This window comes from Lontra canadensis, unplaced genomic scaffold (assembly GCF_010015895.1).
Source record: "Lontra canadensis isolate GAN:19392208 unplaced genomic scaffold, GSC_riverotter_1.0 scaffold31, whole genome shotgun sequence".
Taxonomy (NCBI): Eukaryota; Metazoa; Chordata; class Mammalia; order Carnivora; family Mustelidae; genus Lontra; species Lontra canadensis.
This window is the reverse complement of record NW_022631025.1, coordinates 3,890,816-3,915,292: the sequence shown is the minus strand read 5'-3', so window position 1 is coordinate 3,915,292 and position 24,477 is coordinate 3,890,816. Positions and strand designations below refer to the sequence as shown.

The following is a 24,477-nucleotide window of genomic DNA, read 5'->3' as shown; positions in this document are numbered from 1 at the left end:
GAAGATGGTTGTATCTGGCGAGCAGGAATAGGGAAGGGCAAGGATACTTGACATCACTTGTCTGCTTTTAAGACGGAGGGTGTGCCATTTAAATATGGCCAAATTCCTTGATACTTCTCCCACTGAGAGGTGACAGTATGTCCCCTCTCTTTGGTTCTGGCTGGGCTGTACGTTGTGACCTGCAGAATATAGTGGAGGGAGACTGGCACCTTTTGCTTCTGAAACTTAGTTGCCACCTGGGAGGAAACGCAGGGACAGGCACTGAGTGAATCATCTTAGAAGTGGATTCTCCAGCCCTGGCTGAGCCATTCCACTGACACTGCGGGGAGGAGGCGTGAGGGGTGCCAAATGAGTCTGGAGCAAATTGCTTATTTGTGAGCAAAATTATTTTATTGAGATGACTTGTTATGCAGCAGGAGGAATGTATAAATGTAATCTACATGAATAGAAGGTGGAACATTTGGATTATTTGTCCTGCTGAGTGGTGGTTCTTCTATTTTCTGCCAAGTCTTGGAAACACAGGAATCCCAAAAGACTTCAGCTGCTTAGTTCTTTGGACTTGTTTATTCAAAAATATATGTACCACCAACCCTCAGTTTGTTCCCTGTATTTAAGAGTCTGTCATGGTTGGCCTCCCTTTCTGTCTTACTTAGTTGCTGGAGGGGAGGTGGGAGAGGATGGGATAACTGGGAGATGGGCATGAAGGAGGGCACTCCATATAATGAGCACCAGGTGTTAGATAGACCTGATGAGTCACTAGAGTCTACCCCTGACAGTAATAACTACACTACATGTGAACTACAATTTAAATCTTGAAAGAAAAAAAAAATGTACTGGGCAACCACTATGTGCTAGACACGGTTCTAGGCAGTTGGGACACAACAGTCAATAGACAAGATGACATCACAGCCCTCTAAAGTTTATAATCGGTTAAGATGTAAGTTAATAAATACTTTAATTCCAGATATACACATTGGGGCTCAAGGACCATCCCTCGGGCTGTCTCTGTAACACAACTCTGAAGACAGTGTAGTTTGACTGGCGTACCTCTCTTGAATCCTAACCAGGTTGATTTAAGGAGATATTAAATTTGCTTCCCTCTTTGGACTCAAGAGTCCTGACAACTAACTTGGATTTTTCATAAGCCTCTGGTCAAACCGGAATTTTGGGCTTAATGATTCCTGGAGGCCAAGAACAGGAAAACTCGACTTAGCATCCTTCTGTGGTCCTCACAGAACTCTTTTATGACGCTTGGCTGAAATGTCTTGCATTTCAGTTAGCTGTTCATCAGGACACAAGTAAGGAACTCAGACTGATTTGTATTCAACTTTTTTTTTTTTTTTTAAAAAGGACAAAATGGAGGTAAAGTATATTCTACACAATCAAAAATAAATATTTCAAGTAGCATATAAATCACACAAAGCCAAATTTCAAAAACACAAGTGCTCTTACCCACACATTTAAAAAGACGTTATGTAAACCTTGCATTAGAAATACCTAACATAACCGAGGATAGCATAAAGATTATGTATAAAAAGTATTTGGGGGGATTATCCTGTGCTTTGTTTTAAAAAAAAGATCAGGTTAAATTTTTTGAAGAATTCCTTAGGTAGAGATATACAGAAAATCCACATTAAAAGAGTTATATCGACCAGGCAGATTTTGAATACTCCTTCACCGTGAATTCTTCTTATTTAAGATTATTTTCTGTATCATCCAATTTCCATAGGTGAGCCTTCTTCACATTCGTATCAAAACCAATGCTGGCAGTTATTATTTTGGTTTCACTCTCCTTTTGGCATCTTTATGTTTCTTTCGGCAGTCCTATAAAAACATCACACCTTTGTTAAAAATAAATCTAAATCATTTTCAAGGTGTTCAGTAACTATAAAGTAAAATTTGAATTATTCAATGTGAGGATTATGGAAAACATTATGGGAGTGCTCACTCCGAATGAACAGGGAATATTCAAACTTTTTAAATGCCTGCAATTGAAACTATATTTTAATCTCCCCCAAATCTCATGATTTACCGTTACTTAACAAGGATGGTTGGAACTTGGGCCCCTAGGTTGGCTGCTCTGCAGATTGCTAACCTGTACCAGGTGTGGCCCGACCTAAACCATGCCCTGCCCCGCACGATGAACATTTAAATCATGGTCTCAGGTTCACACCTTACCCCTACTCTGTTACACCAGAAAAATATTAAAACAAAGATAGCACCACATCTAGGAGACCATCAATATGGATGTGCAGTTACTCACCATCCGTAAGCTGTTTGTTCTGGCCTCCCAAGAATTCCTGCTAATGTTATTTCCCACTCCTCTCCAGAATAAATTAGAACCTGCTAGGGGAAAATAAAAAAAAGACAAGGCGGCAGATTAATGCCTTTAAAACGGTTGGTAATACTAGTATTGGCATCATCAAGGGCTTCAATTCTAGTTAACATCATTTTTTTTTCCAATTTATACTAATTTTAAGAATATTTTGTCTTTTACAAAATGAAAATGTAGCACTGCTTACACAGCATAAACTTAACTGTTTATGTATTATTTACCATTATGTATCTTGGTTTTGTTTGTGCTAGGGTCTTCGGAGTTCACCAAGAGCCTGAACTTTCAGGGTCCTCGAAACAGGAGTTCTGCATGTGTAGCATCTAAGCAGGTCCCCATAACAAAGAAGTCCGTGTGATACTGAATGAGGGAGGGAGGGTGAGTGGGAGCCTTCAGCCATCTAGGGCTTAATAAGCCACCGGCATCAGTCTAATAGTCTAATAGTCTAAACCACACGACAGGGCAAAGGATCACAATTTTTGCCAAATACTTCTTTTCCTGGATGCATGTGACTCTACTGGAATGTGCAGTGTGAGAACTGTGCCATTTCCTGTCCTATACCATTTAAAGGAGAAATGTACTTACCATGAAGTCTTTCATCATTCTTAGAAAAAAAGAAAAATCTAGTGGTCTCTTTCTCAGGTAATGATGCTTCTCTGAAGCAAAAAAGAGAGAGAGACAGACAGACCTGGGTTAATTTCAATATTTCAGATGAAACGTTTACACTGAAAATATAAATGAACTATTCCTTAAATAGATCTGCTTTACGTTTTGCTCATTTTGCCCTGATTTAAAGTGACTCCACCCTCTCTCTACTCAACATTCTTCTCTTGTATCTGAAAGGTTGGTAACAAGAGCTGTTTTAAGTCCCATGCTGGTTGCTCACGGTCTCATCCCACTATTACTACATCTGCCAGTGTTTCCTGTGGGATAGCTCCAGGGTCCTCCTTCCAGACCCAGATCTTCACACCCCCACCCAGTGCTACCCAGGTTGAAGAAGAGAAAACAGGCTCGGTCACAAAAAGGCTCAAGAACTCTGAAGGAGTTGAGAAGAAAATGAAGCTGTCTTGTGTACTTGTATCAGGATGTCTAACTCAGGTGTTACACTGCGAGAAACTGCTTACCTGGGGCTGGGCTTCCTGCCTTCTGTTTCTTCTTCAGCAACATCTTCCTCTTCAGAGCTGCTGTCTTGGAAACGAGGGGCTCCCTGCCAGACAACCTTCCCTGTTTTCACTGGCTCAGCTCTGTAGGCATCTGTATTGTCATGACAATGGAAGGGGACAGGACTGTAGCTGAACACACTCGTTTGGTCACTTTTACCATGCACATGTATCTCTAAGTGTCCAGGATCTTAACTATTAATTTAAAATAGTATCTTTTTAAATTTTCAAATATTAAGTGAGAAGATGTCTTATTTTTTGGCATTGCCAGAGTGATCTGATTAGGAATATACTAACAGTATAAAAAGACATAAGAACCAAAGGTTTGTAAACAGGCAACATAATTTAAAAGGAACCAAAAGGGTGGCACCTGTGCTAGCAAGAGATGCTTAAAATAAAGCATGATGAAGTGAGACCAGGTGTCCCTGTCCCCCGTTTATTCATCAACGAGGAAAGGAACTTATGTGTATACTTTCAATTCCTAAACCCTCTTTCCAGAACTGCTGAAAAAGCTGTGGACAGTGGCCCAGGCTCCTGAAGCACCAAACTCACACCTCCCAGGTCATTGAGGGGTCTCAGCGCTCAGGGTTCTCACACGTGGCTCTCGGCTGTAGGAATTACAGTCAGTGTTACACCAGCTCTGCTCAGCAGCATGTGACTGATCCTGGCGCTCCAGGGGACAGCAGAGCAGAGCACATGATGCGTCACTGCATCTAACTTGCCCAAATTCTGAAACACTGGGTCTCTGCTCCTCATGCTGGAGGACCACAGAACTGACATTAAAAATTAGCTGCTAACAGAGGGTGCTACCGTTAACCGCTCATCTTTAACACAGCACACAGTGTGGTTAGGTGGGCATATACTCTCCGGGACGTGGACATCTGCTTTTTACAGTGAACTTCCAGGAAAGCTGCATTCCATCATGAACACCAAGTGAGGAGCAGCAGTCTCCCTTACCAGGGGAGACTATCACTAAGTTAACAGGCATTTAACTTTCAGCTCATGTTGGCCTTTACAGGTAAACCTCCTGAAAGGGAACATGAACTTGTGCATACTGCTGTTTTTGTTTTTCTCCAGGTTCTGGCATGTTTCCAAGGACAAAGTCTGAAAGGACTGATGTATCGATGGCATAGTGTACCTGTATAAAGCCAAGGGGGCCTATTTCCTCCTTTCCCTTCCAGACGGCACTGGCTTTCTACAAAGTCTCGGCTTTTCTAACTGCATGTAAGGCATGAAGCTGTTTAATCGGAGGGCTTACTATGTACTTCCTTGTGATTATTTCCACTCAGAAGAAGGAATGCTGCACATTACTCCTGGGCTTCCCTTTGCATCCTATCTAACTAGACGTTTGTTCCTTTAAGTGCAAAAACAATCTCTTGCTGTTAGACACAGCTCCTGGCACGTTATTTTGACCATATGATACCGAATCTCATGTTGTTCATTTAGGTGGAAGAAAATAATTCTTTCTTCAGCTAATGTTATGTCACACACTTAACATAGACAGTCCATTATGTTCAAGCTGCCTGAAGTGAAAATGTTAAAAAAAATTTTAAAAAGTACCTTCCTTTTCATCTTTAGCATCTGAATCAAAAAAGGAGAATGTGAACCCGCCAGGCTGCTCGGCCCCTGTCGTCGGAGTGGCGGGGTGGTGGATGTCAACTTTCTCGCCATCATGATTCTCACTGGAGGGTGCGTCATCTGTTGTTTCATTGGTAACTTTTGTAGTTTGAAATATTTCTTTTAAGTCCGCAGCAACACTATAATACATCTCTTTAGACACCTCGGGCAGCTTCTCGGCCTCCTCCCTTTGCTTCCTCCGTTTGGCTTTACTGCAGTGACATTTACAGACAAGTGCGTCACAAACAGACCATCAGCTGTCAGAGATTAGGAGAACACCTTGGAAAACTAATCCCATTCTTTCAACAACCAAGAGGATCCACATATAAAACTCTACTCATAAAAGCAGAACCTTGACCAGGAAGCTTTTAATACACCTAACTATGTCAAACAGCTCCAAGTATTACACATGAATTATATCCTCCTCCATCCTCTGAACTACATCCCAGAAATCACACCTAACATACTAGCTTTAAGAAAATCACTTAACGGCATTCGGCCTGTAACCTCACCTGCAAAACAAACACTCTAAACCAGGTAACTTCTAAGTCCCAAAATTCTGTGAGTTTTGCAAAATTGGTGTAAAAATTTTGGTCATAATTAAATTTTAGGACTGAATTATAAACATGCTACATCTACTTTGTCTTGATATGAAATGTTGATGTTACTATAAACCTGCTCTGCATTTATTTTCTCTCTGATCTAAGACAAAAAGTTACATGGCTGTTTGCCAATATTGAGTTTTAGGTATTAAAAGATTAAAATCCTTTTTCCTATTAGACTCCACTCGACATATCATGAGTAATATTGGGCCAAAATTCTAACTGTATTACCTAAAATAGTAAGTTAACAAGATAGTTAACTATTATAACTATTATAACTACTATAACTATTATAACAAGATAGTTAACAAGATAGTAAGTTAACCTAACTGGTTCTTATTGGGGGAGACTGTATCATGGAAAGAAACTTTTTTTAAAGATTTTTATTTTTATTTATTTATTTGACAGAGAGAGAGCGCACAAGCAGGGGGAGCAGCAGGCAGAGTGAGAGGGAAGAGCAGATTCCCTGGCTAAGCAGGGAGCCTGACATGGTGCTTGTTCCCAGGACCTTGAGATGAAGGCAGACACTTAACTGACTGAGCCACCCAGGTGCCCTGGAAAGAAACTTGTAATACTTCATTTAAAACACCAACCTGGCTAGGATTTAAGACAAAGATGCCTACAGAACTGAGCTCTATGCAAAATGGTGTACTTTAGGCAATTCCATGTGATTATCCTTGAAGCATGTGGTGGTTTTAAAAGTGGTCCAAAGATCCTTTGATCCTTTTTTAAGATGTGGAAGTTAATCCCCCCATTCCCTGGTGTGGGCTGGACCTCATGACCCCTTGAGGCATGCACTAAGGCAGAAGAGATGGTGTGTGACTACCGAGGGTCACAGAAGGCACCACAGTGCTCTCCTCCTTGCGCTCCCCTGTACAGATCAGCGGCTTTGGGGGAAGCCAGCTGCCCTGCTGGGAGGGCACACAAACAGCCAAATGAAGAGGCAAGGAACTAAGGGCTCCAGCCAACAGACATGTGCATGGGTCATTCCGCAGGCAATCTCCTGAAAGCCCCTGAGCCACAACTACCCAGTGAAGCACTCCCAAATTCCTGTCCCAGAGGAACTGGAATCTAATAAATCTTTAAGGCTTCAAGCTATTGAATTTGGGGGAAGTGTATCTACACAGCGATTCATGAGTGTTGCAGAGTTTGGTATCTAGACATGGGGTGCTGCTCTAACAAAACCCCAAACCATAGGAGGGGCTGCAGAGCCCGGGTGGTAGGCAGGTCTCAGAAGGCAGCAAGGATGGTGTTAGCAAGAGCCTGAAGAAACTGTCAGGAGGAATCACACAGCCACTGAGGAAGCTGTAGGTTGGCAGCAGGACAGTGAGGGAAATGCTCTTGGACCCATAGGAAAGGGATCCCTTGGCCTAGCTCTGCCACGGCACAATGCTAAGCAGCACTGTGTCACCTCCGTTAAAGCAGAACTTAGGAAGTGCCTATGAACAGGGAGCGAGCTAGGAAGGTGTCTGGGAGGGTCTGAAGGTATTTGTCGCTTGCAGTACAATGTGAGCAGACACTGCAGCTAAAGACATTTCTTCTAAGGAGCCAGGAGCTCGTGGTTTTGAAGACCCCTAATTTCTAGAAGACAAATAACATGAAATTTTAAGAAGTGGCGTCTAAGCAAAGATCCAGTCTAAGACACAGGAAAACACAGTGTAAAGCAGGTGTTGGCAAGCTGGGCCCCAAGGACCAAATCCAGGCTGCTGCCTATTTAAGTGTGGACTGCTGGCTACGGGTGTCTTCCATGGGGGCGCCTGGGAGGCTCAGTGGGTTAAATCCTCTGTCTTCGGCTCGGGTCATGATCCCGGGGTCCTGGGATCGAGCCCCACATCGGGGTCTCTGCTCGGCGGGGAGCCTGCTTCCTCCTCTGTCTCTCTGCCTGCCTCTCTGCTGACTTGTGATCTCTGTCAAATGAATAAATAAAATCTTAAAAAAAAAAAAAAGAGTATCTTTCATGGTTTGAGATGAATGGGAAAATAAAAAGATGGTTTTGTGACATAAACAGATTATACAAAATGCAAACCTGAGTGTCTGGGTAATAATTTTATTCAGAACACAGCCTCCCTCCCTCACTTACATATTGGCTGTGGCTGCTTTCCTGTCACAAAGGCGGAGTGGAATTACTACAACAGACAATATACTTTCTGATCTTTTTTTTTTTTAAAAAGATTTTATTTATTTATTTATTTGACAGAGATCACAAGTAGGCAGAGAGGCAGGCAGAGAGAGAGGGGGAAGCAGGCCCCCCGCCTGAGCAGAGAGCCCGATGCGGGGCTCGATCCTAGGACCTTGGGATCATGACATGAGCTGAAGGCAGAGGCTTTAACCCACTGAGCCACCCAGGTGCCCCAATATACTGTCTGATCTTTAACAGAGAAATCTGTAGACCTCAGTCCAAATACAAAGCAAATTCCTTTGCTAAGACCCTAGCCATAGCTCAGAAACCTCTGCCGTCTGGCCAGTGAGGCTCCTAAGGACCTTACCAGTGGTGTCTCAGCAGAAGCCCACAGTACAATGACCCGTGGCTATGTTTTCTGCCTCATGGGAGTGAATCTCAAGAAGATCACAGGAAACCCACAAATATTCAAGAGAAATATATGAGCAGAAACACCAGCTTGGACAGACAGGTACGTTCTACAATGACAAGGCTTTTGGATGCCCACATTTCTACAAACAAAAAGCAGGCCAAGAATATTACTCAGACACAAATGCATGCCACTGCTCAAGAAAAAGCAAGGATGAACCAGAAGGCAGAGTTAAGAACCACAACAGAATCATTACCAGGCCTGCGGTTCTAATCAAAGAAGTCCCCATATTTCCTGGTCTGGACTTCAGAGCTACTACGGACCAGTAACCCCGTGCCTTCTGCTTCCCTCAGGTGAACAGCAGGCCTTCTGGCGGCCACCCTATGCTTGCCTCACCGCCCTGTGTTTGCAGAGGGACAGGTGGCTTGTCCTTTAGTTCACAGTTCTCTTCTGTCTCTGATCAGAGGGACTGCACTCACGGTGCTGTACTCATTAGGTCTCATTTGCCTCTAGATCTTATGTGGGTGACAGTGCCCCAGCTTCTGAATAGATATTGTAACAGTGAGGCTTCTGGGCCATCAAGGGAGGAGAGAGCATATTCTGCATGTGGCAGGAATGTAAACAATCTGTGGCCAGTGGGCAGTTTATGGCAGTTTTAAATATGCTCACGTATTCCCCATTACTTCTCCCTTTAAGAGGTGTTGTTTCCAAGCCCCGCACCCTCATCAAAGTATTTGAGTTGGACTTAGTGACTTGTTTCAAGAAAACTTTATAAGGCAGATTGTCAGTGTGTGACCTAAGACTAGGTCATAAAATACACTGTGGCCTCCTCCTCCTCCTCTTTGGGGTCATCTGCTCTGGGGAAAGACACCGTTCCCAAATAGCCTTCACCTAGTTTCCTGGAAGCATCTTCTGTAACTATGACACACATATGACAAAGGTTCACCTCAATCCACTACTATTAACTAAACCCAAGCCTCATTCTCATCTCCCGTTTCTCCACCCAATGTCTTGTTTGCTCCAGGACCTAATTCAGGATAGCACATTGTCTTTACTGACTCTACCCATGGGGAAACGAAGGCATTAAGCCAGGCAGGGTTACTGGCTGCTCCACGGACTTGCCGTAGTCAGGAAATGGACGATGCGACAGCGCAGGCACGGGAAACAGAAGCTCTAGCACACTGGAGCGTGTCGTGGACTCAATCACTGCCCCAAAAAGATACGTCCGGGCCCTGATTTCTAAAACCTGTGAATATGACCTTATTCGGAAAAAAGGTCCTTGCAGAGTTGTGAAGTACCTTGCAAACAAGAGATTATCCAGGATTATTCAGGCAGTCCCTAAATCAATCACAAGTGTCCTTATAACAGACACAGAGATGAGAGGCACAGAGAAAAGGAGGCCATGTAAACAAGGAGAAACGCGCCCATGAACTACTGTGGTCACCTGAGGCCAGGAGAGAGACGGGACACAGATGTTTGCCTCCGAACCTCCGGAGAGGACACAGTTCTTTCAGTAACCCTGACTTCAGGCTCCTAGCCTTCAGAAATGCCAGAAAACAACTTTTGTGGTTTTCAGCCAGTACGTTTGTGGTGACTTGTTACAACAGCCATGAGAAACTATTTCAAGGAGGGGGCACCACACTAGCCCAGGAGCACATGTCAAGCACATGCAGGAGATTCCTCTGTTTCAAAGTACAACTTTCTCTACCACGGCAACAATTCCACTCTAACTCTTCCCTCCCTGGTCTTCCATTAAATACCATGCAGACCAACGCAGGGGTATGGGTTACTATCTTTTTCTCTCAGGGTCTCAAATGAGATTAATTCCTATGATCCTGCTACAGAGAGAAGCAGCTGATTTACCTTTCCTTTGGTTTATCATCACTCTTCCTTTCGTAAGTGGCGTGGTCATGCCTCGTTGGATCGTAATGTATGACATCCCTGTGTAAACAACAGACAGGAGTAAGCTGGCAGAGAGAAATCAGAACCTAATGCAAAAAATTGATAGCAAATTATAATTCAACATTGGGACAATTCCAATTTTTGAGCAAGACAAAACCACACGAAGTATCAGGATCTTGTTAGAAAGTGGTATTTTAAGTTACCCAGTTTTGAGTTTCCCTGAATCTTTTAATTAAAAATTAATTTATGGATACTGAAATAAATACAAATAAAATTGGATCTGCACAAAGTATTTTAGTGGGAAAAGTAATTAAAAGTATAGAAAGGAAAACTGGGGTCTCCTGGCTGGCTCAGTCTGTAGAGCATGTGACTCTTGCTCTCGGGGTCATGAGATCAAGACCCCTGTTGGGTGTAGAGCTTATTTTAAAGAAAAACCCTGAAAAAACAAAAGAAAGGAAAATTGATCACATTGTTGACTGTAGAAGCTGGTGTACAGGCCTTTCAATACACCAATCTCTACAAATAATGTGTTTAAAATTTTCTGTAATAAAAAATTACATTTATAGGGCGCCTGGGTGGCTCAGTGGGTTAAGCCTCTGCCTTCAGCTCAGGTCATGATCCTAGGGTCCTGGGATTGAGCCCCACATGGGGCCTCTCTGCTCAGTGGGGTCCTGCTCCCCTCCTCTCTTTCTGCCTGCCTCTGCCTACTTGTGATTTGTCAAATAAATAAATAAAATCTTAAAAAAAATTACATTTATATAGTTCTATAGTTAATATTTAAACCACTGTCCAGCTGCTTCACTATTGAAAACAATGTTGCTTTGACATCTAACCACAAAAATAGAGAAAAAATTCAAAGTTAGTTTCCTGAAGTGAGCCACTGGGTCCACAATAGGTATGTTTTTAGGGTCTGATGTATTTTGCCAACTGCCCTCCCCAGGATGTCTAAAATAGCCTAGTTTTAAACTGAGTTCAAAAGGTAAATAAGTCAAAGGGAAACAGGGTGGAACAGGATGGAACATAAATCACACCTAAATTTCTTGGCAGGTAACGATCCTTTGTGTGCAGAATTGCTCACAGTGGTGTGCAAAACACTCTGCATGACGTCCAGGGCTTTGAGCTTCTCTGCAGCAAGCTCCTCTTCCTCCGCAGTTTTCTCGTCATTTACCTCTTAGAGGGAAAGGCAGAATTAGTATTCTTTTGGCAAACGTAACTTGAGCAGTCTCAATCATAAAATAATCATCAAGCACTTAAACATGGGCAAAGCTCACTGAAACAGGAGAAAGAAAAGTCCAGCCCTGTTTTCCCAACCTCCCCGACCCCATGACCCTCAATGCCTCAGGGAATCCAGAAGTCGCATGGCCAATGAATGAAAAGCCCCATTTCCACCTGTAATTATGAAAATGAAATCTGCATTTGATGGCTTTCAGTGGCAAATCGAAGTTCTTAAGGTAAAGATCGACAAATGCAACAGAGCAAGATACTAATCACAAAACCACAGTGATTACAGACTCGTTTTTTAACCACTCTAAACATAACAACCTAAAGATGAAAGGTGGTAGAGGATGGCAACTCTTCTTACTCATAACATGTTACAAGACAGTCTCTTGGTCTCTGGTTCAGTAATAAGTGCTGCAGGAAGAGACCCACGGGTCCTACACACACAAGACATCGTGGCCCCAAATGCTGTTATCTTCAACTACAGGAAACAAACATTAGACAACAAAGCAGTGAGTCTGGACTGCAGGCCAAAATACAGAGCTCTAAGCCTGGCAGACTCCTGAATTCACCGCAGAAGACAAGCAACCAAGTAACAGATACCAGAATAAAGCACTAATTTGAGTAAGTTCTCTACAGAAATACCCCCAAGTGTCTTAACAGTTCAAAGGAGGTAGAGAGTAGGTTCAACTCCATCAAGAAAAGCTTTATAAACCAGGCAGAGTCTAAGGCAGGAGAGACCAAGCAGATCCCCTGATGGGAGGGCCTGCCAGGTACGGGAACAGAAACAATTTGGGACCAGAAATAATAGGAACAGAAGCAAAAGGAACACACGCATTGAAGAGAATGCGAAGAGTTTACTTTAGGTCGGACCGGATGGATGTGCTAGTATGTAACAACTTTCACTCTGATGTGTAAAGGAAGGCTGAGGCCACAGGAAAGCTATGAACCCTGGGCAGAATCTATACCTAAAGGCAAAGGGAAAACCAGGGACCAAGAATTAGGAAGAAACAAGAGTTACGGTGTGATGGGAGCAGAGGGAAGAGAACATGTGAAAGTGAACAGGGACAAAAGCCACAGACAGGCTGAAGAGGCCGGAGCCGGACGAAGTGAGCAAAGAGCCCGAAGGTCCGAAAGCAACGACGGTACTCAGTGCCGGCTTCACGGTTCTGTCTGCTGCTGCCTTCTCGAGAAACTGTGAGCAAGCAGCCCTGAAATGCAAGCTGGCGCGGACCGTGGAGAACTTACTCTCTGAACCCTGGTTTCCAGAAACATACGCTGCACAGAAAAATCACCTCAACGAGATCAGAGAATGCATTTCCAACAAAAAGCCACTGCTTCTGAATTAGCTGCAATTTATTTTTGAATTTCAAGTTTAGAAGGCAAAAGATGGGAGTGGCAATGAGAAACCTGGCAGGGCGGAAGGAATGGCTTTTTGGGGGACCTGAGGCCTCACTGTGTCCACAGAAAGAAGCAGGGTGACAGGAAGTGTGAACCGTGAGGCCTGAGGCTCGGGAAAGATTAACTCAGGGAGGAAAGAAAAAGGTATGAGGACAGAGAAGTCCAGAGACGGGAGAGGCAAGCAGGGACCTCACTGGAAGGGCTGCCCTCCTGGCCAGATGGGAGGTGAGGGATTTTCTGAAGGGTAAGAGTGCAAGGTCGTGTAGAGACAGTCTGGAGCCGCTGCAAAGGAGGAAGTCCTCGGGAGCATCACAGCTGCGAGACGCACCCACATTGGGACGACTCCGTGGTGCTCTGCTGCTCCAACACCCGCCCCTGGCATGCACCCTGGAGGGAGGGCAGATGCTCAACTATCTCCTCCAACCTCACCAGGGACCCTCTGGCCTCCCCAAGAACAGGGACAGGACAGAGGAAGACGGTCTTTGGTGGAAGCTGTCCTCTCCTACCCTTTCAGGCAGCTTCAAGCCATTGAGATTTTCTGAGTAACTCTACTCACAAGCTCAAGCAGGACTGCGTAAGCACCCGTGGGTCACAGGCCTCATAGTTCCAAGTCTTGAGGCGCAGTTTCTCCTACAGCAGATGACTTTCAGGGTCCCCCAGCTCTGACATCAGGACTGTTTGGGCAGGGACGTATTTACCTTCCTGTTCCTCTTCACTGTCACTTTCCAGAAATCGGGAGTCCATGCGGAATCTGTCGTCAGTGCCGAAATGAGACTGCAAGTCCAGGAGCTACACAGACACGCGGATAGCTGGGAGCCACGTTCCCAAGACCGCCCTCCCACAGGAGCCCCTCCAAGTGCACCTCCCTCGCCCGAATTCACTACATTACTGTTGGTATACCCTCACCGCCCCACGAACTACGCAAATAAATACCGGAAGCTCCAGGGCAGCCTACACTTACCCGGAGGGAAAATCCCCGTCACCAAGGGCCCGCAGGTGGGATTATTTTCAGTCTTCACTAACCTTCTGCCCAGCTCTGCCCTCAAACTGAGGTTTAATTCTGAACCTGTGACTGTCGTCTTCAGAGCCAGATTCTTCATCCTCGCTGCTGTCAAACAGCCTCCCAGAGGCTTTGTTCACGGACTCCTGGAACACAGATGCACAAAGAAGTGCTTTGTTAACAGCAGAGGCCATCCGCGATTCCTTCCTCACGCAGTCTTCCTCTCACACTGAAGAACCAGGAGCCCAGCCTAGGACCTGGGTCACTAATCCGGAGGCTCCCACGCAGTTGGAGGATGGGTGCAGTTATTACAGGGGACACTTCCTGCAGGGCTCCGCTACTACTTATGCTACCTGGCAGATGGTGTGGAGGATAGATTCACATGGGAGAGAACCTCTAAGGTCCCTGGTGTTCGTGTGTGGTGGTCAGGGGTGCTGGGGATCACTGCAGCTCAGGAGGGCTTCATGTTGAACGTGGCAGTTCTGGGGAGGTCCTGGTGTGCAGCAGGCAGAAATGGACCTGCGAGAATGGTGGAATCCCCACATGGGCTTCCTGGGCTACTTACCTTCATGGGCTCCTCTCCCGGGTGGCTTTGCTCCTCTGTTTCACTGTCAGAGCCAAAGATGATGTGTGTTGGCTTGTCCTCTGGACGACCATCCTAGAGCAGTCGACAAAGGCATTACACCTTAAGAAAGCCCCTTGTCTCCTTCCCTCGCCAAGGCCCCTTCTCCTTCCTTAGAGTGAACACCACCATCCACCGTGTTTCCCAAGATGGAAACGTTAAGATTTCTTCCTCTCCATATCCAGTTGGTCCCCAAGTTCCAAGTATGGACCTAGCTGGTATCTTTTAGATCTATTCCCATTGTCACTGCCTTGGTTCTGGCTCATGACCTCCCAAAGACTCCCTGGTTCCAGATTTCCCAATTTGACTTGTTTGTCATGGCCTAAAAAAATTTTGCCCAGGTTGTGGCTGGTAAATGTTTTCTGTAAAGGACCAGAGAGTAAATATTTTGTAGGTCACATATAATCTTGGGTCTTCTCTTTAAAAACCCTTATAAATGTAAAAACCATTCTTGGCTTGAAGGTTGTACCAAAACGGGCCACAGGCTGGATGGCCAGTGAGCCAGAGTGTGCAGATTCCTGTTCCATTACATACATGAAGCAAATCTTCACCCTTTCCTTTCCATGTTCCCAGAGTAAAGTCCAACCTCCACAGCCGTCCCACCACTTGCTCTGCTCCTCTCTCGGGCATCTTCATCTCTGCATATCTCGGTTACGCTGACTACAAACTGCTCCCTTCCCACAAATGTCTTCCACTCCCTTCCCGCCCACCTGCCACTACCCAACAAGTTCGCACTGATCCTTCTATCTTAGACTTGATTCAGGCTGAGTAAGGCCCCCGCCCCTCCTCCTGGCTGACTTGCTGGGGTGTATGGGCACTCTTCTCTCTGGGCCCTGTGCCTACCACACTGTGAGACAACGACCACCAGAGGCAGGGACCACGATCCTCATTCCGAGGTCTAGCACTAACTGTGAAGTCCTGGGACTTCGCAGACACTTACGGTTGTTGGAAGAATGAATAAAGTCAGTATCCTGAATCTTAGGGAGATATGTATCACTGGCAAGTGACTTATTTGCAAATTCAGACACATCAGGACACGTCACTAAATTATGCCAGTTATAGTTTCCAAACGAAAGGAAAACTTTAAAACAAGAAAGAATGTTTTCAGTAAACAAAGTTCAAACTCAATTTCTCTGTTATATACTAAAGACACAAGGTGACAGAAGCTTCTCACTCAAGGGACACGACATGAAAACAAGTGGGTGCTGGGACAAGGAGCTTGGAGGGGCAGGCCAACCTTCACGGGAAGGAAGGGTGGCCTCGTGGAGCCCAGACTGGGAGTGCACTCACCAAGTCTGCCAGGGCGTTATGAACCAGCTTCTTCCGCACTTCCTTTGCTTTCTGCTTTGCGTCCAAGGCTGCCAAACGCTTCTGATTGTCTTCAGCATGCTTCTCCTTAGCACGGACATCTGACCAACTGTTCACAGAAAGTGGGAAGTCGGTGTTGCTTCCCCGAGTATCTCTCTTGGAGGAGCCCTCCAGTGCTTTCCTAGGCATCGGGGGGCTGCTCTTTCCAGAGCCTTCTCCGGTCTCCCCTGTCCTGTGGTGGCAGTCTTCATCAAAGCCTACCTTGGGGGTCTTTGCACCAAGACTTAAAGATTTATCTTTTAATGGCAACAGACTAGAAATAGGATTTCTACCTCCCTCTTCTGAACTGCTAGGGGACACCATTTTATGATCCTGGCTCTGGAAAGTAGAACGCCTTTTTTGAGGCTTAGTTTGGTTTGGGTCGTTTGTCTTCTTTGCATGTTGGAGAGGAGTTAGTTTGCTTGATGTGCCATTAGCAGGTGGGGACCCCTTCTCCATGGACATGCTGCCGGGATCAAGTTTCAAGGAATTCTGATCTTTATTTATATTGTCAGAGGCAACACTCTCTTTCAAGGGTTTTTTTATCGATTCCTTTCCATAGAGACATCCTACTCCCTTGAAAGCCTGGAATTTTGGCTTTACGTTGTCTTCCTTTGGTTTCTGTTTTCCACAGGTGTTCTCTTCTCCTTCTAAGAGGGCAGCCAAAATGTCCTCAGGACAGATACACGGCCGGGCTCTGTGCAGGCCACCTGGAGTCCTGTCACACTTGGTGGTGGTCTCCTGGCCATCACCACCACTCTCGGGATCTTCTTCTGGAACCTGCAGGTCGCTGCCAGCCAACTGTTCTAGATCAGCTAAGGTGAGCTGTACATGGAGGCAGTTTCTCATCATGGCGTCGTACTCCTCATCTCCTGCAGACTCAGCAGATTCTGATGCAGAACCCGCATCTTCCCTGCTGCTGCAGTGGGCTGTAACCCGGGGACTGACGGCTCGCTCTGGGTTGGTCTTTCTTTTTTGTGTTTTAACACAATTACCGGAAAGCTCACAGTTTTTTCTATTTTTTGAAGATGTTTTCTTGTGTGCAGACTTCTCCATTTGTGAAAACTCTGCACTGTTTTTGACCTTACCAGTCTTTTTCTTTGCTGCGATGATCTCATCTGTATCTCCTGAATCATAGTCACAATCGTTTCCCACACCTGCCGCTGTTACAGAACACAGCTTGGGAACACCTGACCTGAAGTCTCCCCCCACGACTTCAAAGGGCTCATTTGCAGAATCACCCACAGACGACCATGTAGTTTTCCCCAGGCTTTCCTCTCTCGCGATCAGTAGTCGTATCTCTTCTTCAGAATCGGTATCATCATCAGACCTGTGATTTCTGTGCCTGGTAGTTCCCATGCCAGACGTCTGAACAAACACACTGTTAAGTTTCTGGCTGTGAGAAGCAGGGACACAGGGTAACTGAGCAGTAAAGCACTCCCAGGGTGCTTCCCGTGCCACCTCTTGTTGTGGGGGATGCAGACTCCCCGGGACCATGTGGGGTCTTGCTCTCACAGCTGGGGAAGCAGCAGACGCCTGGTTCTTCTGTCCTTTGATCCTCTTCTGGGGGGGGCTGTGAACAGCACAGAAGTCCCCTCGTCGCTTCTTACTCATCGGGTCATCTCCTCCTTCCAGTTCCCAGGTGAGGCTGGACACAGGGGTGGCATGTGTGACATCCTCTGTGATCTTCTTTAAGTTGTGGCAGTATTTTGATGGATCATACTTCATGATGTTACCAGAGTCAAGGAACAAAACACAGGCACTATGTTTTAGAAACACCTATCAATGTGGTGAACCACAGGAAGTACTGTCTGACCTAGAGCTGATCACTTACTCGCCTTGCCCTCCCTTTTCCATTGAACACCATGAGCACTTCACTAGGTGACCTTACGGTCTGTGGCACTGGCCATGTCCAGAATTAAAACTGAGCACCATCACAGTTACTTGGCAGAACAGCAAACCCATGCAGATTTTCTGTAAATCTGAGCTGATACCGTCAAGCAGAGCACAGAGGGGCACCCAGCAGGGCACAGCTGGGTGCTGCATGTCCTTTACTCCAACCACCTTGGCCATTCCTGCCTCCTCAGTCCTGGCATATCATAGTTCTGATTCTCCCATCTCAATAACATCTATTCCGCATTCTACGCGCTCTCCACATCTTGTCTTTATTAGGAAGCTAATAATTCTTTCCTAGGCCTGTTTTGTTGCTGACATTGTCCAGAAAAATTCTAGTTAATGTCAAAGTGCTGTGATGACAGCTAGCATTTGCTGGTTTCCTAACACATATGAATAGGCAAGTGTAAGTTGCTTTCAGTGATCACTCCTGAAAAATCCTTTTAGGACTTTAGTAAGTACTAAAATAGCATATGGTAACTAGTGAATGCGTGCCAAATACGTGAGATGCGCCAGGCAGTGTCTGTTGTCAGCTTCACACTGTCCTTCAATGTCCTCCTCTCTGCTGTCAGTGGTTGCCACAGAGGGAAGGCTGAGAAGTCAGCTTTCCCTGACATTAGTGCTACTGGTGGGAGAGCAGAAACAGATGTGGCCAGTTCTCCAGGGGCCCTGGGGCACAGGAGCTGTGACCAATGAGGACACCCCTCTCTGCTTCTTTAGCCCCAGGGCAGTAGTATCTGCCACAGCTATTAATCTTCAGCAACCTGCCCATCAGCTGCGTGCTCCCCCACACTTGCTGTCTGTACTGCATCCCCTCGGGAACACCTGTGCTGCTTCTGCTTCCCCGACTGGCAGGCAGGGTTACAGCTTGTCCACAAGTCTGCCACGCTGGGAATTCCCAGACAATCTGACTTCATTTCCTCAAGGGAACAGACCTCCGCATTTCCTCGTCCAGCATGCACACTACTTCTCCGCCCACCATTCTCCTGCCTGTCTACATATTCCTACCTACTGTTTCCTCCTGCCTGGTCCTCTTCCCATCACTCTCTACTAATGGAAACCATGCCCCACCTCCCCCCAGCACCTTCTTCAACCACAGCCAAGCCCCTTCGCCCTTCTTTAGCACCTTGATCAATGGCTTTGAATCCATGTCAGCCAAGACAGGGGACATAAGAGTTAATCAGTACAAGTGCTTCACTGCTGTCACTCACTAGTACCAAGCCACCTCACATGAACCTCTCATGAACCTCTCATTGCTTTACACATGGAAGCAGTTAGATCTTACCCTGCCTAGAAATGAACATAAATATTTAAGCATTGAATATTAACTGACAGAGACAGGGAAATTCTAGTGGGATGAAGGGAATTTCTTCAAGTATCCATCACTGTGGTAAATAAGAAGTTACTTTGAAAGGCCAACTGCAAAGGATATTTTACGTTTATGTTGATTCTTTAGGTGAAGGATAGGTAAGACTCTTCCAAATTTACTCACGACCCAATTCTAAAAGGAAAAAAAAAAAAAAAGAATACATTTACTATATAAGTTACAAATGGAAAACAATAACCACACTGCATAAACACAACTTTAAAAAAAATCAAACTCACAGTGGGCCATGATTACTGCTGGGGTTTTTTTTTGATGAGAAAACAGGAGTTCTCAAAAAAAGTGTATGAGGAAAGAAAAAAGAAGGACAAATGGGGCAGCTATCAGTCCCACATAAACCATGTAGGACACTAACAAAAACAATCATTAAAAAGTCAAAGTTGGGATCAGCCTGTATGCTTCACCACCGATGTCCCTGGGGAGACCTACCTCCACTTGGGTTTTGATTTCTTCCCGTAAAATGAGGGAGCTTACCCGAGACTTGTAAATGCACTGTGAAAACGATAAGGCACTGCCTATGTTAAGTGCTTCAAAGTGAGGGGAAAAACAACTGCTCTAGCCATGGCACCCATGGTCTCCCAGTCTCAGGACTCTGTTCCTGGGCTACTCAGGCTGCCAGCGAGACTCACTTTGTGCCCTGGCACTTCTGTCCCTGGCACAGCTTTCACATGGAAATCCACCACTCCCATCTTTTCTAAAAAGCTGGTGTTGCCTATTGTTGATTTTTCTTTCTTTGCCTTTGCTTCTTCTCTCTCTTGGGCCAATCTGAATAAAAAAATACATATATATAAATAAGAGAGTTAAAAATAACCAACCAAACAATTAAGTGCTTTGTTTCGGTTTTTATTTTTAATACTGTAGAACTGTCTGACTGGGTGTTGTACATCAACAATGAATCTTAGAACACTGCATCAAAAACTAATGATGTATTTTGTGGCGACTAACATAACACAATAAAAAAAAAAAGAGCTGTCTGACTTTATAGTGATCATTTAGGGCCTCTCAATTTTCTCCCTTGCTTGTTTACTTTTAGCATTTTCTCCATCCTTAATCCCTTCACTCTTCCTGAGGAAGAGGTGTCTTTCAGAGCCCAATGTGCCAAGTCCTGATTAGTTCTACCCTCTTAATGAAGAGAATGCAGGATGCCATCTGAACCTTCCAATTCAAACTCCCCCACCTTATTCAGGCCTGGACAGCTGCACTGCCCAGTCCTCACGGGCCTCTTTGCCTCCGATCTCTTTTCCATTCCACTTCCCAGAATGATGGTCGGACTCAGGCTCCTCAGGTGTGCCTGCCCAGACACTCGCGAGCAGCAGCACAGCATGCTCACCCGGCTCAGGACCAGGGCTCCAGTTCCGACACAGAGTAGGCACCGAACTGTTACTGGATAAAGTCCCACCACTACCCTGTTCACAGAGGCTCTGAGCCGAAGAACAGTCAGATTCTCACTTTTCTCACCAGACCAATCCTTCAAAATATGCCTTTAGTACGCTGCTAGCCACTTGCTTCAGACCTTGCCATTTCCTGGGCCTAGAATAATCTCATCAACTCCAGCTTATATCCCTAAACTATTTCCTATTTAGAAAGCTCCCAAACCCAGAGTCTTTTCTCCCTGACAGTAATACCTTGCAGAATCTTAAAACACTCTAATGGTTATTACACTGTCTTGTTCTCAAGTCACTTACACAATTAATCTTATGCCTCTCATTCAGGGACTTCTTATCATCTTTGTGTCTTTACATGACTCTAGCATTAACAGCCAAAATCAACATTAGCAATTTGGTACTATCTATTAAAATGTTAAATGTCCATAATCCTATGATAAAACAACTACCCTGTGGATATAAACCCAAGGAACCCATGCACTATGCAGGAGCTGTTCTCAAGGGTCATCCATTATGAGAAGCAGAAATGGTCCAAATGTCCATCATCACAGGGATAACCAAGTACCCCATGGTATGGTTATTTTTGGAAATAGTACAAAACAATCATTTCAAAAAAAGGGGGAAGAATCTACATCCCCACAGAAGGTTGTGTTTACAAAGATGAAATAGGTATATATAGTTGAAGTTAAAACACATGTTGGGGGCTAGTGGGTGGCTCAGTTGGTTAAGTGTCTACCTTCAGCTCAAGTCACGATCCGAGACCCTGGGATGGAGCTCCTGCTCCCCGCCAGGCCTGCTTCTCCCTCTCCCTCTGCCTGCCACTCCCCTTGCTTATGCTCTCTGTCAAATAAATGAAGTCTTAAAAAAAAAACCCATGTAAATGCATTGCATGATCTTTTTTGGTGGGCCTGGGGTTGTGGGGAGTCACAGTTGAAAGGATTTTAGCTCTATTTGTAATGTTTGAATTTGCCAAGTATGTAATAACATTATTACTTGATAGTTTCAAATCAACTAAGTGAATGTATAAAACCACTTACAATATAACAAAATAAAGTTTAAATCCATGCGGAACACATCTTACCTGTGCAAAAAACTTTCTTTTGCTAGCTGAATTTGTAGTGTTCCACCTTTCCATTTTGTTTTATTTAAAACAGACATACCTATAAAGTAAAGAATTATTACTCAAGTACACGACAATGCAAAAACACATGGCAGCATACGCTTTTTCTAATTAATACCAAGAAAAAGAGACACAGAATAAAGAAACTGAGACCTGGGAAGAAAAGACCTAGGTCCTGGTCTCAGCTGAGCCATCTACCCCAGAAGTCCTTAAGCTCTTTATTGTCCAGCGTTCCTGGAAGGACTGAATGAAACAATGTGTAAAATGCAAAGTGAAATTTATCATTCCTCCACAAAGTGATGCCAGGAACCTCTGGTGAAACACCTGACATTTATTTAACGTTTTATGGTTATCTCCCACACCGAAACTAAAAAACATGAATGTAATTTCGGAGACTGAATTGGAGGACAATGAAATCCTATAGAACTTTTATTTATCATCCCACGGTAATTATTGCTGCGTGACTTGCAAGTAAATTAGGTGCAGACGACTAAACTGTGTTTCAACTCCTACGCGCCAGTAGCTGATTTTTCTCAATACCTGCTATCACCTTTGTTAGTAATAACAATGACCTGAATTTCTACATGGTCGGTACTACACTAAGTACCAACATATTACTCAATATAATTTTTGTGGCGATACCATGAGGTCAGCAGTATCTTTGTCATATGCCAGATGAGAAAATTGGGGCTTCTAGTTTAAACAACTTGTCACAGGTCACACAGCAAAGCTGATGTGTTCTTAACCACTACTTATTTCTCACTGAATGACAGGACAGATCAATTTTTTTTCCCCCAAGGAGAACAAAGAAGGCTGATGGCCCTCTTTGTCCATTAGCATGTTCTCTTTTGGGTGTCTTTGACTTTCCAGCCTCTAATAACTCGCACACATTCCGCATCAATGATCTCCCCCTCCTTCTTTGTTGAAGGCCAGTTTGCCCTCATCAGCTCTACTAAACTTACCAATAGAGATTTCATAATTTTAGGGATATCGTCTTATAAGAGCATACAGTGAAGTCCTCTCCTAATGGGGCTTAATGACAAGAATTAGCCGCCTGAGAAACGAACACACCAGGGAGGGAGAGTATGGCATAATATCCAGTGGGCTATGTGTTATCAGGCAGTTTCTATGAACATGTGTTCTCTTGTTCAAAATATTCGAGAATACTATTTTTGAGCAACGTGCTGCCCTATGTCTGCTGACACCAAATGGGATGGACCTAAACTTGCTGAATTGTAGGATGTTGGAATTCTCTCAACTATGGCTATTTCTATGGATGTTTTACAAGTGGCTGTTAAGGTTTAGATTTAGAACCAAAGTTATTTTAAGTTACACAGTTACATGAACTGGCAAATAGAATAAAAAGCATATAACAATCTTACATTTGTTCAGATCTGCTTCTGCTACTTCAATGTTGATATATGCAAAGACTTTCTGTGGGTTTCCTAAAAAAAAAAAAAAAATAATAATTTAAACTCTTACCCAGCGTATAATGTAAAATGATCAAGTTTCTAAACTTAGTGACTCTTAGAATCTTACTCTTTCAAAGAAAAATCTTGTTTAGTTCTCATTGGATACAAAGACTGCATTTTTCTAAACATATTTATCAAATTATTCCAAAAGAAATTAAGCCATCAGTTAAAGAAATGTTTCAATTGTTGTATGTTAGTAATATTCTGTACAACAGGACACCAACACCTAGCAAGTATTAGAATTCTAGCTTTGGAAATTGAAGGTTGCATATTTCAGAAAGCAGATGTCTTAGAATTTAGAAAGTCTTTTGATTTCAGAAATGTATTCTGGGCAGGTTCCACATTTTATATAACATCTTCAAGACACAGGGCAGGGGACTGGCACACACAGAAACGCATCTTACAATGAAACACATACAACTTTCAGCGTTAGGGCTGACATTCACTCTGGGGATCCATTATTTTGTGATACTAGATACAAATTTTATCTGCCTTTAACAACCCATGAAGGACTACAAACGTACCTTGGTCATCTTTCCGTGTGATGATCTCCACATCAGAAACTTCTCCAAATCTGCTGAACTGAGTTTGCAGGTCAGCCTTGGAAATGTTCTGGCCAAGGCCACCCACAAACAGGCGCTTCACTTCTTTGTTGGCTTTCATGAAGGCTTCGCAAACACTCAGTGTGCTCTAGTGAGAAAAACCATTTTCTATCTGTTTAGAAGAGTACTTTCCCTTGGTTCTTCTCCTATCTGAAAAAAGCACCCCCCCTTTTCCTGCACCTTCTAATGTCAAATTGGTGGCCTGCACCCGTTTCACTTCCTATTGCATTACTTCCAAATTTTATCCCTGAGACTCTGCTCAAGTCCTAAATCCATGTTTTCTACAAACACACTTTGGAACAGCATCTCTGGGCACATACAGACCCAGGTACAGGCAAACTCTTTCCCTCTACATGACCACAGTATTAGACTCTACCCCCTCTCACTTATTTACGCATATTTTAGGTGTTTTCCCTTTATTAATTCACACAGTCATTTATTCACTTTAACAAAAGCTGACAGAAATGGGATGTGGCCGGTTAACATGCTAAAGGCAGCTCTCCATCCCGGAGCTCCTCAGTCCTCTGACATGTACACAGATGCTACAATCACAATGCTATTTCACAACACAAGCCCCTTCAAAATGCTCTTCTTCAGTCACAACGAGAACAACTGATACCACAGCTAATACAGGCTTTTTTTTTTTTTTTCCACACGTGCCAGCGTTGTACGAGGCAGTTTGCAAGCCTCTCGTTTTTCAGACAAGCAGAGAGGTGGTCACCCTCCCAACGCCATTCGGAGAACTAATGGTGAAACCACAACTATAAACCAGATCTAGTCACAGATCTAGTCTCAGCTGTAACTCCTGACACTTGCCTAGTGTCAAACGACCCCGGCCCTTCCACGCCCCGAACCCACTCCTCACCACGCCGTCTTCCGCACCCAGGGCCTC

The 24,477-nt window shown here is 44.5% G+C and overlaps 1 protein-coding gene across 4 annotated transcripts; it reads right to left on the bottom strand.

Moving 5' to 3' along the window:
* Positions 1-368: 368 nt before the first annotated feature.
* NOL8 (nucleolar protein 8) lies at positions 369-24,477 on the bottom strand. 4 transcript variants are annotated; one of them, XM_032866469.1, is made up of 17 exons: positions 24,451-24,477; positions 23,508-23,673; positions 22,894-22,956; positions 21,473-21,551; positions 19,636-19,771; positions 19,052-19,123; positions 15,673-17,457; positions 14,326-14,418; positions 13,784-13,906; positions 13,459-13,549; positions 11,173-11,311; positions 10,103-10,180; positions 5,053-5,321; positions 3,457-3,586; positions 2,918-2,988; positions 2,264-2,346; positions 369-1,824 (listed from the first exon to the last, which is right to left on the bottom strand). In XM_032866469.1, exons 2-17 carry the CDS (start codon positions 23,644-23,646, stop codon positions 1,774-1,776), a joined length of 3,402 nt encoding a protein of 1,133 aa, XP_032722360.1. In that variant the 5' UTR covers positions 23,647-23,673; positions 24,451-24,477; the 3' UTR covers positions 369-1,773. The 4 variants fall into 4 exon arrangements, with proteins under 4 accessions (XP_032722360.1, XP_032722359.1, XP_032722361.1 ...); XM_032866468.1 differs by having other exon boundaries at positions 15,673-17,460; positions 19,055-19,123; XM_032866470.1 differs by having other exon boundaries at positions 2,264-2,343; positions 15,673-17,460; positions 19,055-19,123.